This window comes from Chiloscyllium punctatum, chromosome 3 (assembly GCF_047496795.1).
Source record: "Chiloscyllium punctatum isolate Juve2018m chromosome 3, sChiPun1.3, whole genome shotgun sequence".
Classification (NCBI taxonomy): domain Eukaryota; kingdom Metazoa; phylum Chordata; class Chondrichthyes; order Orectolobiformes; family Hemiscylliidae; genus Chiloscyllium; species Chiloscyllium punctatum.
The window spans coordinates 15501955-15517967 of record NC_092741.1 but is presented as its reverse complement, the minus strand read 5'-3'; the positions used below and the strand labels follow the sequence as shown (position 1 = coordinate 15517967).

General features: G+C 42.6%; 1 protein-coding gene across 1 annotated transcript in view; it reads right to left on the bottom strand.

The window, feature by feature from the left end:
- The window catches only part of LOC140453953 (dynein axonemal heavy chain 8-like), a 1210036-nt gene that overhangs the window by 207905 nt on the left and 986118 nt on the right, over positions 1 to 16013 (bottom strand). The window contains exons 63-64 of the mRNA XM_072548830.1: positions 10678 to 10800; positions 6783 to 6913 (exon numbers count right to left, since the gene is read on the bottom strand). Of these exons, the coding sequence (XP_072404931.1) occupies positions 6783 to 6913; positions 10678 to 10800 (254 nt within the window). The remainder of the gene's footprint in view (positions 1 to 6782; positions 6914 to 10677; positions 10801 to 16013) is intronic.

The following is a 16013-nucleotide window of genomic DNA, read 5'->3' as shown; positions in this document are numbered from 1 at the left end:
ATATATAATATAGTGACTTGGTCTCTTCAGCTTTCAATTCTGTTTGTGATAGTACTTTGGTTTCCCTCATCACCACCAGCTGTTTTAGTTTTACCAGTTCAGGATGCCATTTAAATGTTGTTAATGTACCCGCCTCAACCACTTCTGCTGGCAGCTCACTCCCACCCTCTGTATAAGAAAAAAGGTTGCCACTCAGGTTCCCTTTTATTCTTTCTCCTCTAACCTTAAATTGAAGCTCTCTAATCCCCAATTCCCAACCATGGGAAAAAGACTGAGGGCATTCATCATATTCATGCCTCTCACGAGTTTATACACTTCTTTAAGATCTCCCCTAGGTCTCCTATGCTCTAAAGAAAAATGCTGGTTGTCCAACCTCTTTCACGGAGTTTAATACCATCCTTCCTACAACAAGGAGACCAAAACTGAACACAATACTCCAAGTGCAGCCTCATCAATGTCCTGTACAACTGCAACATAACTTCCCAATTTCTGTACTCAGTGCCCTGATTGCTGAAGATCAGTGTGCCACAAGCCTTCTTTGTTGCCCTGTCTACCTGTGACTCTACTTTCAGCTAACCGTGCACCTGAACTCCAAGGTCCCTCTGTTCCACTACAGTCCTTAAGGCCCTACGAGTCACCATGAAATCTCAACCTTGCTTTGACTTTCCAAAATGCAAGACCTCACACTTATCTATATTAAACTACATCTGCCATTTCTCAGCCCACTTCCCCAGCTGATCAAGGTCCTGTTGCAATTTCTGAGAACCTTCCTCACTGTCCACAATACCGCCTATTTTAATGTCATCTCCAAACTTACGAATTATGCCTTGGACAGTCTCATCCAAATCATTGATATAGATAGCAAACAGCAAAGGTTCCAGCACTGACCCCTGAGGCACACCACTATTCACAGACTTCCAGTCCAACAAGCATCCTTCCACTATTACCCTCTGCTTCCTACCATCAAGTTAATTTTGTAACAAATTTGCCAGCTCCCTGGATTCCATGCAATCTAACCTTCCAGAGGAGCCTAACATGTGGAACGTTATCAAAGGCCTTACTGAAATCCATATAGACAACAGCTACTGCCCTGCCCTCATCAACTTTCCTGGTCACTTCACCAAAGACCTCTAACAAATCTGTGAGGCATGATCTCCCACGCATAAAGCCATACTAACTATTCCTAATTGAATCCTGTCTGTCCAAATGCATGTAAATCTTATCCCTCAGAATCTTCTCAAGTAACCTACCCACCACAGATGTTAGGCTTACTGGTCTGTAGTTCCCAGGCTTTTCTTTGCAGCCTTTCTTGAATAAAGGCACAACATTCGCTACCCTCCAGTCTTCCAGGACCTCACCTGTGGCTAACGATGATGCAAAAATATCAGCCAGGGCCTGAACTCGAGCTACCTCACTTTTAAAGGCTTCTCCCTTGCCAGAGGTCCTTTTCCCTGCAAACAAACTACTCCAATCAACCCCTACAAGCTTCTGTCAAAATTCACCTTGCCCCAATTCAGAACTTGAACCTGTGGACTAGTTTTGTCCTTCTCCATAACTCTTTTAAGATTAATAAAACTATGGTCACTGGTCTCAAAGTGCTCTCCCACTGTTACCTTCATCACCTGTCCTGCCTTATTTCCCAAGACTAGGTTGGGTTTTGCCCCTTCCCGAGTAAGACCCTCTACATACTGCTTGAGGAAACTTTCCTGAACACACTTAACAAATTTCACCCCATCTAAGCCCTTAATGTTCTGGCAGCCCCAGTCTCTGTTAGGAAAATCAAAATCCCCTATTATGATAACCTTATTGCTCCTGCAAGTCTCCCCAATCTCCCTGCATATTTGTTCCCCTAAAGAAGGCCATATAAAACTGGTAGCTGGCTGATGCTGGTGACTTAAGAGGCTTTGTCAGATTGTTCCTGCCACTTTTCTATTAATTGATGTGCTGTGAAGATCATGTCTATTGTTCCTCTGGATGGGCGAACCCACATTGTGATTGAGGGAGTGTTTCCTCAGATAATGGCAGAAGTAGCAAGGACACTTGCAGGTACTTTCCCAGTGGTTGAAGAAGAGAGATATCCCTGTAATTCCCACAGTCAGCCTTGTCATCCTTTTTGAATATGATCACAATCAGAGCAACCCTGAGCTCCAAAAGGAGTTCTTCTTTGAGCCAAACATTCAAAAGCAAAGCGTGTGTGTGTTCCTGGAGCTGTGGGTCACCTCACTTTCGGACTTCTGCAGGAATCTCATCAGGGAGAGCAGCCTTGTTATTTCTGAGACTCCTTATGGTATCTTGTACTTTGGTCACATTGGGAGGTTCTCCCATGTCACCTTGCATGGATCTCTGGGGATTTGTTTGATGATTTCCAAGTTAACATTGGTCCAGGTTGTTCTGGTATAATGTGCGTTTCGCCAACCCAAGTTAACTATAGTGCGGTTGACGGATTGTGGATGCTATTTGGATAATGCAAACTTTCTACTGAATGATTATAATGATTTTCTATAGCAATCTTCTGCAGTGCGATTTTCTCTAGAAGTTTTCCATAGCGTAACTTTCTACAGCTCAACGTTGTAGAGAAACACAACTGTGGAGTTGTAGCAGACTGACGTGTATTATGGTTGAGGAGTTCTTGGAAACAATCTCTGCAGCAGGTGTTTATTGCCTTGATGTCCTTGAGCAGATTTTGTCCATTTTAGAGCACAGTAGCTTGGACTGTACATTGTTTTAGTGGCACTGAAGAAGCCTTTTGTGTCACCGGCAGCTGCCAGTTGCCGGATTTCAAAAGCCTTATCAATCCACCGATTATTTTTGAGCTCCTATACTCTCATCTGGACATCAGTCTTATGTTTGGTACAGGCCCTTCTTTTGATCTTGCAGTTCATATCATTTTGCTGCTCACAGAAGCCTGTTCTTGTCTTGGATATGAGCTGTTCAATTTCCCTGTCATTCTCATCGAATCAATCCTGATGTTTTCTGGACTGGTACCCGAAGGGGTTATAGCAGGTACTGAGAATAGTTGATTTAAGCAGACATCGATGTTCACCTTTGTTCTCTGGGTATTCCTGAGGTAGGCTTTTAGCAGGTGAAGCCTGTTCGTGTTGCGTAGTGACTGTTTCACCCAGACTCTTGATGTTGAACCTTGGCCGGGTCTGTTTCACCTGAACCCTCTTCTTTCTGTGTATTTTGATGCACTTTGTGGAATGGATAAGGCCAACTGTTGTCCTGGTCACATTCAGATTCTGCCAGTCCCTGAAGCAAACAATGACATAATTGATTAGATGCCTTTCTTTCGAGAGTAGGTGCTCCAAGGTGCTCTGGATTTATTTTTCTGATGGAAGAGCATGTTTGTGCTCAGCACATTTCAGAAGAAGGTGTAACCACTTTTCACCTCCTTCAGTTGCCTTTGTCTGAAAGGCAGTTTTCACAAAGAGCAGCTGTGTCAATCTGGCAACTTTGCAGTTCTCTGGCTATGATTACAGTTCTTCTCTCAGGTTGGTCACTGTTAGCTGGGTCCTTCAGGGTTCTTCGAGGAGAAAGTGAGGACTGCAGATGCTGGAGATCAGAGCTGAAAATGTGTTGCTGGAAAAGCGCAGTAGGTCAGGCAGCATCCAAGGAACGACGTTTCGGGCATAAGCATGATTCCTGAAGAAGGGCTTTTGCCCGAAACGTCGATTCTCATGTTCCTTGGATGCTGCCTGACCTGCTGCGCTTTTCCAGCAACACATTTTCAGCATCTTCAGGGTTCTTACATTCCAGTTTCCAAAGTTTATTGTTCTTCATTTCTGACTGCATGTGGGTGATCCCTCTGGATGCGGTAATCCAGTCAGGATTTTTGAGGCAAGCTATTTTTCGGACACCTTTTCCAGCCCCCTCCCCAATTGGGATGATCCTAAATAGGGCTGCTCAGTTGTGGATGCAGCTGCTGAAATGCTCAATCTGCCTCATCCAGGAGCAAGACGACTGAATCTGACACTCACTGCCTAATGAGTCAGTTTGTGACCAGGAGCTTCCAGCCCCCTCTGCCACTAGCTAATCGCCATAGGACTTTTGTTTGGGGTGTAAGTAGGACTTTTAACCTTTTGTGAGGACACCTGTGCATGACTTCTTTTATTGTGGGGAGGCTGGTGCACAGATACCCACCATAATAACCTTGGTAGTTGGGGGGTTTGAAGGCCAATGGTTTGGAGGTGAAGATGACTGGTGACTCTTCCCTATTGCAGCCTTCATTTCCCTTCACAGCTATTGAGATATTCCAATTTAAGTTCAGTTATCATCCTCTGCCATTGAGGTCTTCATGGATCAGCGCTTTGATTGGAACCTCCTCCTTGACCTTATCATCATGGATGACCTTGCCAGGGGCAATGCTTGGGTTCCCTGGTACACACAAGCCTCTCTAGCACAACAAGGATGTGATCCTCAGACAGGATTCTTTGAAGTCATTGTGTGAAGGCAAGTATGTCCTTTGGATTCATTCTTGCTCCTTGCATCGAGTCTCAGGAAAATGTAAGATTGTGCTACTGTTTGATCAAAGGTTTTGATGAATGTATTGAATTAAACAGCAATTAATATTTAATTATCAAATGCTTGTATTCAACAGGATTAAACACTGCAGCTTAGAATTTCCTTTGGAGTTTACTCAGTCTCCTATTATTGCTCCAACAGGTAAATAAATAAAAACACACAAGAAATGAACTGTGGCTGAGAACTGTTACTTTTACTGTTATTCCGAGGCTCTTATTTTCTTCCCTACTGCAATCATGATGAGAGGCTAGTGAATTACTTTTCTCCTGTTGCATTTTCAAAAATGTTTGGTCTGTTCTGGTAGGACTGCCTTTTGGAGTTGTGCTGGTTAGGAGCATCATCACAAAATAGCCTAAGCTGTTAAAATGCCAAAGAGTAGAGATGTGGAGCACTAGGTTGAGGATGTGTTCACTTTTTTACTTCAATTTTACTGGGAAACTGTCAATAATGTGACTTTGCTTTAACAGAATTGTTTCTGAGATAGGTTAGATGGTGCAGCCATGAATACAGCATCCAGTCAGGTCATAGCCAACACTGTCTGTAAATGCCAAGGTAACATCTGCACTCTACTTTTATAGCAATAATTCTTTTCAGACTGCAACAGACAACAACAATAAGCTCTCATATTATAGTGATGAATCTTGGAGGCTCACCACACCAGGCATCTTCTTCATGAGGTTTTGCTGACAGGGCATGCTTCCTCATGGTGCAAAATGCCACGAATACTACATACAACTTGGAAGGTGACCTTGAACAGCCTGGCACCAAGATAACAGACTGCACTGACATTGGCAGCAGACTGGCTGGACATGAGCCAATGGCATCGAAGGAGTGAGTGGCAAGACAGCACTTGTTCTGAGAAAGATTCCTATTCTATGGAGCCAATGCCCTTTGCACAGGCAGTGCCCTGATACTCCTAATGTTTTCCCTCAGAATAGAAGGTTGGGGTTACATGAAAGCTTTAGTGGTTCATTGTGAACCTCACAAGTAAGATAGTAGCCATCTCAGTGTTGATGGCAACACTATGTGATGCATTGTAACCTGCATGGATGCTGTGGTCTGGTGGTGTTCAGGACAAGCCTGTGCAGCAAGTTGAAGGGAACCTCTGCAATTGCTATACAGTTTCTTCAGGCTGCCCAGCATCTCCAAGATGTGGTCATCTTCAGTATCCTGGCCATCAAATTCTGTATTTGAGTCCTTTGCAGCAAAACTTGTGTGTGACCTTACTGATCAGCCAACTGGAACTAGCACTATCCTATTCATGTCCTCACTTCTACTGGAGTGTTTAAATCAGTCAATACGTTGGAATTCAACTTCTGAGATTAGTGTCTGAGGTGGAACTTGCAAGACTGAAACCTAGTGACAATGAATCATGTGTTGCAGAGCATTTGGGGAGGGAAGTCAGAAGAGGTAAGGTTTAAATAAGATGATACTCTGCTTGGTGAGTTCCACTGGTAATTTCTTTTTCATAAAGAGGGGAGCAGGGTATTTGATATGGTGGTTCCACATCTGTGGCAGTCTGATACCTGGGGAAAATTTTCCATGCCCAAATGCGAGTGAGTATGGAAGTGGGCAGGCATGCAACTTTGCACTGCTGGCCTGCCTGCCATCACCATTTCACCAGAACCCAATGCCAAGGACTATCCATCCACAAGTGGTGAGTAAATGGTCTGTTAAAGCCAATCAGCAGATCAATTGGAATTTTTCATTTAGCCTGTAGATTTCCCCCACAGCATTCAGAATGGGGTTAGCTGTCTGCAGGCAGACAAGGGGTGGGAAACAGTAGGCAAGGCAGGCTTCGAGTCTCCCCACAACCGCTTGACAACAGTTTTGGCCACAAAGAAACAACTGTATGGAGGTGATCCCCCACCATAATGGTAGTTTGACACTCTGGCCATTTTTTAGCTTATAAGTTGAGGAGGGAACACCACGAGGTGAGGTGGCCTCTCCCTCTCTTATCTGAAGTGGTAGGCTGCTGCTTCTTCTGAGTTCAATTTGCAGATTCAAAGGAAAATCACTCTTTCCCACTCATTGTGGAGTCAGGAGCCCTAACAGACCCTTACGTAAGTGTCCTAACTGGAAACCCAACATTCTGTCCCTACTGTTATGTACTTGGTTCTTCTGTAAGTAATAGGGAAGTGTTTTATTGAGCACCTGATGACTACATTGCTCTCTATATGATTTTCCATGAATATTTATCTATCCTAAAAATGTTTAAATCTCAGTAGCAACTATATAATTTCTGCAAAATGTGTATTTACCTGGTTAAAGTGATCTGAAAGATTTTATATCCAGCAATATATGATGCCAGCTTTGTAAAGCTTTGTTTTCCAGAACCTCCAACTCCTACCAGCAAAGCATTTCCACAATCCGTACGGATTATACGTGATATCTATAAAACATTGTCAATTTGCTGTCAGAATAGGATACATCTTTTTAAATGAAGAAACTAAAAAAGCAGTATAAATAGTCAATGTTTACCAATCTTCTTCAAGTATAAAATCACAATGTATACAAAGCTTTAATTAAAAAGATAAAGAAAGCTTTTATTACAATTATTCACAGCATCACTATTTTTTTGATTTGTAATTGAGAGTTGGGGTTAAGAGTTGAACTTTGAATATCTCCTTGTTTCAAAAAGAGAATGAAAGCAGATGTCGCCTGTTGGAAACTGATCTGGAACGTAATGCAACTTAATTTCTGTTCTAAGAACAATATTGATGAATTAGCATTGAGTTGTGGAAATGCTCAGGGCTTGCAACTGGTTGGATATTAAACTGGTTAATTAAGTGAAGACTAGTGCTAACTGGCCAAACACAGATTGATATAAAAAAGATACTGACTAAAAAAAGGAGAACTTATTCTTATTCTAAACTGGGTTTTGGCAGATTTTGAGAAGCTCCTGGACAGCTGCTCTATTTTGTTCTTTCTAGTTTTCACTCCAGTTATCAAATTGTTGAATGTTCTGAGAAAAGAATCCCAGTCTGAAAGAAATAATTAAGTATTCTAAGGTGTCTGTCAAAATTGGTTGTGCTAACTGGTATCATCAGAATTTGAAGAAGATATTGAGTTCTTTGTGGCTGTGAACAGTTCATTGCCCAAGGATTTAATGAAGGACTGACATTCATTGTCTGAAGCTGATTAATTGAACTGGCAATTTCGAATAGTTACTTTCTTTCCAATTTATTCATAGACTGTGTCTGTTGTCAGCCTGTCTGTGTGTGAGTGAGGGTCACGGTCAAAGAAAATGGGGTTCAGATTGTAGTCATTAAGTACATAACCTGGTTTATCTTTTTTCTGTTACATTATTAATAATACATAGTTAATTTTTATTTAAGTTATAAACTTGATTTCCAAGATCTGTTGTTTGTTAAGTCTGTTTAGGAACAACTGAGCAATTTTGAGGATCACTGAGTGTTGTAATTTCACTGTGTTGCAAATCCAGTGATTCGGAGGCTGATTTGGTTTGGCTTGCTATCCCTATGTTATAACATAACACAATTAGATTTAATCTAATTGGCTAAGCAAAGGCCACAGATAATCTCATGTTTTTAGACTAATTTTACAAAAATACTGAGGATAAATATACTATTTCAAACAACTCTGCATCAAAATAAAGCCATGTTTGTCTCAATGATTAGAAATGGGCTGATGGTAAAATAAATCCATCATGGATAATGTGCAGACACAGGTTAGATTGAAACAGAAAGCCTTGAAATAGCATCTTGGAAAAGAATAAGGTACTGCAGGAGTTTTCAGAATTAAAGATTGACTTAAATAGAATGGCAATGTAAGGAGGAGGAAGTACTTGCAGGACAGTTTAATACAGGTGCACAGAGGAACCTCGATTATCCAACGGTCATGGGTAGGGAGTATTTCATTCCGTTAATCAAATTCTGGATAATCGAAAGACAGATAACATAGTTTAGCCAAGCATTGGGACCTTGTGACCTTGCTGGATAATTCGATATTTGGATAATCAAGTGCCGAATAATTGAGGTTTCTCTGTAGATATGGGGAAACTAGACAAGAGTATAAGAGAGAAGGGGACAAATGATTATAACTGCAGATTTAGATGGGAAAAGATGGGAGGAGACTTGATTAGAATATAAGCACTGGCTGGACTGGTGGGGCTGAATGACTTAGTTCTGTGTTGTATATTCTACGTAATCCTTAGAAGGAATAAGAGTATAACATTCAGAGAAGCAGTGACTGTAGTCTTGAAAATAGAGGCATGAAAAGTTATGTTGGAGAGACACATTGGAATTCAAATTAACAAGAACTTGCTTATCATACAGAACCTTTTTTCTTGCAGTTTCCAACAGAAGGTGAAACTGAGGTCTGCAGATGCTGGTGATCAGAGTCAAAGAATGTGGTGCTGGAGAAGCACAGCTTTTCAGGCAGAATCCGAGGAGCAGGAGAATCGATGTTTTGAGCATAAACTCTCCATCAGGAATGAAGGAGTGGCCCAAGGGGGATGAGAGATAAATGGGAGAGGGGTGGGGCTGGGGGGATAAGGTAGTTAGGAATGCGATAGGTAGATGGAGGTGGGAGGTGATGGTGCTAAGTTAGAAAGGACGGTGGAGCGGATAGGTGGGAGAGAAGATAGGACAGTTCAACAGGGTGGTGCTGAGTTGCAAGTTTGGATGTGAGATAAGGTGGGAGGAGGGAAAATGAGGAAACTGGTGAAATCTACATTGATTCTGTGTGGTTGGAGGGTTCCAAGGCGAAAGATGGGGAGTTCTTCCTCCACGCATCAGGTGGCTAGAGTTTAGCGGTAGAGGAGGCCCAGGATTTGCATGTCCTTGGCAGACTGGGAGGGGGAGTTTGGCCACAAGACGGTGGGTACCAGAGATGTTCTCGGAAACATTCCGAAGTTGGTGAGCTGTCTCCCCAATGTAGAGAAGACCACACTGAGAGTGACAGACACAGTAGATGCTGTGTGTGGAAGTGCAGGTAAATCTCTGTTGGATGGGGAAAGAACCTTTAGGGCTTTGGACAGAGGTGAGGGGGACACTGTGGGTGCAGGTTTTGCACTTCTTGCAGTGGCAAGGAAAGGTGCTGGGAGTAGAAAGTGAGTTGGAGGAAGGCGTGGACCTCACAAGGCAGTCGCGGAGGGAATGGTCTCTGTGGAACGTGGATAGGGGTGGGGAGGGAAATATATCCCTGGTGGTGGGGTCTGATTTATAAGTGGTGGAAATGGCGGAGGATGATGTGTTATCTGGAGGTTGGTGGGGTGCAAGGTGAGGACCATGGCAATTCTATCCTTGTTGCGATTGGGGATTAGGGTTCAAGGGCAGAGGTGTGAAAAGTGGAAGAAGTGCACTGGAGGGCATCATCGACCACATGGGAGAGAATATTGAGGTCCTTGAGGAAGGAGGCCATCTGGGATGTTATATGGTGAAATGGTGCAGATGCAGTGGAAGCAGAGGAATTGTGAGTAAGGGATAATGTTTTTACAAGAGGCAGGGTTGGAGGAGGTGTAGGAGAAAATGAGAATTGCAGATGCTGGAGATCAAAGTCAAGAGTGTGGCGCTGGAAAAGCATAGCAGGTCAGGCAGCATTCGAGGAACAGGAGGAACGCGTTTCAGGCAAGAGCTCTTCATCAGGAATGGGGCTGTGAGTTGAGGAGGTGGAGAGATAAATGCGAGGGGGGTCGGGCTGGAGGGAAGGTAGCTGAGAGTGCGATAGGTGGATGGAGGTTAGGGTAATAGTGATAGGTCAGAGATGATGGTGAAGTGGATAGGTAAGAAGGAAGATGGACAGCCAGGACAGATAATGAGGGCAGTGCCAAGTTGGAAGGTTGGAACTGGGATAAGGTGGGGGGAGGGGAAATCCAGGAAACTGGGTTTCTCGTAGATGCCCATGTTGAGTCTGCTGCTGGAACCAAAAGGGCCAGTGCTAAATGCAACCAGTTTCTTATGAAGAATGTAATTTATATTTCAAAATTCCTAATGCTAGGAATAAAGCTAGTTCACAAAATGTTGACTAGATTTGAATGAAATTTGTAATATTTATGAAAGCTTTGAATTTTTTTGTGAATAATTGTTTACAGAACTTTGTTTTACTTCTGTTCCACTCTGACCTTATCCTATGAAAAGCATAGACATAATATTTACAGCACATTCTATGATTAACTAAAATTTAAAATCTCACTTTCATCAAGTGTGTCATTGCATCCTTGAAGAAGACGAGATCAAAAAAGCCCGACCGGACACTTTCATTATGTTGTGACTGATAAAATTGCAGTTTTTCAGTCAGGAATTCATAGCTTGGGACCTGAAACATGAGAACATCACAAAGGTAATGAAAGGTTAAGAATGCCATTAATGCATTGTACCTCATCCTTCCAGAATAACCTGCAAATATCCTATTAAGTACTTGTCTCTTCCAAATGCATTTCCTTTATTCTTTATTCATTCATGGGATATGGACATCACTAGCTAGGCCAGCATTTATTGCCCCATCCCTGATTGCCCAGAGGGCAGGTAAGAGTTAACTACATTGCTATGGGTCTGGAGTCACATGTAGGCCAGAACAAATAAGGGTGGCAGTTTCTTTCCCTAAAGGACATCAGTGAACCAGATAGGTTTTTCCAACATTCAGCAATGGGTTCATGATCATCATAAGACTCTTAATTTCAGACTTTTTCTATTGAATTCAAATGTTACCATCTGCCATGGCAAGATTCAAACCCAGAGTGTCAGAACATTACCTGGGTCTCTAGGTGAACAGTCCAGTGATAATACCACTAGGCCATCACCTCCCCATTTATAAGTTACAATTCAGTACACAAATACTCCAAATCACGTACACAAGAATGATTTTCTGTTAGAGGCCAACCGAGGTTTCAGGCTTGAGGCCTGCCTGGCTTAGGATTCTTTGGTACTCACTGCCACATTGGGAGTGAGACAAGAAAAAACAAGTTCCTTAAAAGTTATATTGCTGCTACCCCAGAAGTATACAACGGTAAAACTAACAAATGAGAAATCCTGGTTCAACCCATTGTGTATTTTTCAAATTGTATTTCTCTTGTATTCTCCACAGATCCAATATGATCAGTATAGTCATTCCAAACTCACAGATTTCCCTCTGGGATAGAACCTAGGGAAAGCAGAATGCTTGCTGGTCTCCACAGAGGGCCTCTTTTTGCCCTCATTTTATCCTGTGGCACACAGATTGCCTGAAATTGGAATGCTGGCATGATTAGCTCAATCATATTGAAACAAGTTTAGAGGTACAATTTGAGGTGAACCCTGCACTTTCAATTCAACCACATTAGGGACTTGGGACTTGGCAAACATTAAGATTGATAAGTCCTCAGGGCCAGACCAGATCTATGCCAGGTTGCTCCAGGAAGCAAGCCAGGAGGTTGCTAAGGCTCTGGTGAAGATCTTTGCTTCCTCACTCTCCATGGGAGTCGTACCGGAGGATTGGAAGGAGGTGAATGTTGTTCCTCTTTTCAAGAAAGGTAACAGGGAAATACCTGGCAATTACAGACTAGTCAGTCTTACATCTGTGGTCAGCAAGGTTCTGGAAATAATTCTGAGGGAAAGGATTTATGACTATTTGGAAAAGCATAGCGTGATTAATGGCAGTCAGCATGGCTTTGTGAGGGGCAGGTCATGCTTAACTAATCTTATTGAGGTCTTTGAGGAGGTGATGAGACAGTTCAATGAAGGTCGAGCAGTGGATGTGGTGTATATGGGCTTCAGTAAGGCATTTGATAAGGTTCTCCATTCATAGAGTCAGGAGGTATGGGATACAGGGAGATTTGGCTACCTGGATTCAGAATTGGTTGGCTGACAGAAGGCAGAGAGTGGTTGTAGATGGAAAGTATTCTGCCTGGAGGTCAATGTTGAGTGGTACATAGAACATAGAAGAATTCAGCGCAGTACAGGCCCTTTGGCCCTCGATGTTGCGCTGATCCAAGCCCACCTAACCTACACTAGCCCACTATCCTATCCAATGCCCGCTTAAATGCCCATAAAGAGGGAGAGTCCACCACTGCTACTGGCAGGGCATTGCATGAACTCACGACTCGCTGAGTAAAGAACCTACCCCTAACATCTGTCCTATACCTACCACCCCTTAATTTAAAGCTATGCCCCCTCGTAATAGCTGACTCCATACGTGGAAAAAGGTTCTCACAGTCAACCCTATCTAAACCCCTAATCATCTTGTACACCTCTATCAAGTCACCCCTAAGCCTTCTTTTCTCCAATGAAAACAGCCCCAAGTGCCTCAGCCTTTCCTCATATGATCTTCCTACCATACCAGGCAACATCCTGGTAAATCTCCTCTGCACCCGTTCCAGTGCCTCCACATCCTTCCTATAGAATGGCGACCAAAACTGCACACAATACTCCAGATGCGGCCGCACCAGAGTCTTTTACAACTGCAACATGACCTCAGGACTCCGGAACTCAATTCCTCTACCAATAAAAGCCAGTACGCCATATGCCTTCTTCACCCCACTATTTACCTGGGTGGCAACTTTCAGAGATCTGTGTACATGGACACCAAGATCCCTCTGCTCATCCACACTACCAAGTATCTGACCATTAGCCCAGTACCCCATCTTTTTGTTACTCTTACCAAAGTGAATCACCTCACACCTAGCTACATTGAGCTCCATTTGCCACCTTTCTGCCCAGCTTTGCAGCTTATCTATATCCCACTGTAACCTGCCACATCCTTCCTCACTGTCAACAACTCCTCCGACTTTTGTATCATCCGCAAACTTGCTCACCCAACCTTCTAACCCCTCCTCCAGGTCATTTATAAAAATGACAAACAGCAATGGTCCCAAAACAGATCCTTGCGGAACACCGCTAGTAACGGCACTCCAAGATGAACCTTTACCATCAACTACTACCCTCTGTCTTCTTCCAGCCAGCCAATTCCTAATCCAAACTCCAACTCACCCTCAATGCCATACCTCCGTATTTTTTGCAGTAGCCTACCATATCAAACCTTATCAAACGCCTTACTAAAATCCATATACACCACAAAGAACCTGCCTGAGTGGTGTTCAGCAGGGCTCTGTTCTTGGGCCTCTGCTCTTTGTAGTTTCTACAAATGACTTGAATGAGGAGGTTATGGGGTGGGTTAGTAAATTTTCAGATGACACAAAGGTCGGAGGTGCTGTTGATAGTATTGAAGGGCTGCAGGCTGCAAAGCAAAGAGGCAGGATGCAGAGCTGGGCTGAGAAATGGCTGACGGAGTTCAACCTGGATAAAGTTAAAAATCACACAACACCAGGTTATAATCCAACAGGTCCAACTAGCTAGTGTGCTTCCAATTAAACCTATTGGACTATAACTGGTGTTGTATGATTTTTAACTTTGTCCACCCCAGTCTAACACCGGCATCTACAAATCATAACCTGGATAAATGCGGTGATGCATTTCGGAAGATCAAACTTGAATGCTGAATATAGGATTAAAGACAGGATTCTTGGCAGTATGGAGGAATAGATGTGTTCAAGTACATAGATCCCTCAAAGTTGTCACCCAAGTGGATAGGGTTGTTAAGAAAGCATATGGCGTTTTGGATTTTATTAACAGGGGGATCAAATTTAAGAGCTGCGAGGTTTTGCTACAGCTCTACAAGTTCCTTGTGAGACCATACTTGGAATATTGTGTCTAGTTCTGGTCGCTGTACTATAGGAAAGATACAGAGGCTTTGGTGACGGTGCAAAGAAGGTTTACTAGAATGCTACCTGGACTGGAGGGCTTGTCTTATGAAGACAGGTTGACTAAACTTGGACTTTTCTCTCTGGAGAAAAGGAGGAAGAGAGGTGACCTGAGTGAGGTATACAAGGTAATGAGAGGCATGGATAGAGTCAATAGCCAGAGACTTTTCCCCAGGGTAGGATTGACTGGCATGAGGGGTCATAGCTTTAAGATATTAGGAGACGTCAGAGGTAGTTTCTTTACACAGAGAGTTGTGAATGCATGGAATGCGTTGCCAGCGGTGGTGGTGGAAGCAGAGTCATTAGGTACATTTGAGTGACTGCTGGGCATGCACATGGACAGCATTGAATTGAGGGGTGTGTAGGTTAAGTTATTTTATTTTAAATTCGGATTAATTTTCGGCACAACACTGTGGGCCGAAGGGCCTGTTCTGTGCTGTATTTTTCTATGTTCTATGTTCTATTCGTATTTTTGTCCAAAAATCCATTATAGAGTTTAACATTTTATTATTTTGTAATGGAAAAAAAATTATTGTTAAGATCAAACGCTGGATTATGTAATGTTTATAAAATCTGTCATTTTTGGGGGGTTTGTGATGTGTGTTCTGTCATGTCTCACAGTGGTATCTCACACACTACCATCCTCACCACAAAAGCATCCATTTCACAATTATATGGTAGGGAAGGGGAAATTGTCACTGCTGTTAGGACCTTCTGGAGTACAAATTACTGGAACCCTATTGTAGAAAAGATATTATTTAAGTGGAGAGCACCCAGGAAAGATTTACGAGGATGATGCCAGGAATGGCAGGTTTGAGATATGAAAATAGAGTAAAAAGGCTGTGGCGTTTTTCACTGGAGTGTAAAAGGGTTGAGGAGTGACTTTATTGAGGTTTATAAAATTGTGAGGGGAATAGATAAGGTGAATGACAAGGGTCTTTTCCCGAGATGGGGAATTCAAAACTAGGGATCATATTTTTAAGGTGAGAGATGAAAGACATGAAGGGCAACATTTTTTCCATGGACTGGTTTGCATGTGGAATGAACTGATAGAGGAAATTGTGGATGAAGGTACAGTTACAATGTTTGAAAGACATTTAAAACATGTTTAAAATAGGAAAGGTTTGGAGGGATATGGGCCAAGCATAGGCAGGTGGGAATCGATTAGTTTAAGAACATAGTCACGTGGACTAGTTGGACCATGCTGTATGACTCTATGACTCTATGAAACAGAAACAGGTATAGGCCAGTCAGACCCTTGAGCCTGTTCAACTATTCAGTGAAATCATGGCTGATCTATGGCCTAATTTCATATACCTGCCTTTCGCCCACATCCGTTAATACCTTTCTTAAACAGAAAAAGATCTATTTCAGATTTTAAAATTAATAACAGATTTAGTATCAATTGCTGCTTTTGGTAGAGTTCCAGAACTAGAATCTAGAAGCGGTGGAAATAGCTTATCTTTATCTACCTTGTCTTTTTCTGTTATTATCTTGAAGACTTTGATCAGAGGACTCTTTCATCCTCTAAATTCGAGAGAAAAAGGCTTAATATACAACTTCCTCACAACTTGAAGTCAACACATCATTCTTGTAAACCTATATCCTCCTAAGCTTTGATGTCAGATACAGTACTCCACTGTAACCAGGGCTTTGTAATGCTGCAGTTATATATCTACATAATTGGACTCCAAACTTCTAGATATAAAGACTAGCATTCCATTAGCCTTCTTGATTATTTACTGCACCTGTTCGAGGCATTTTAAAGATCTATGCACCTGAACGTCCAAGTTTC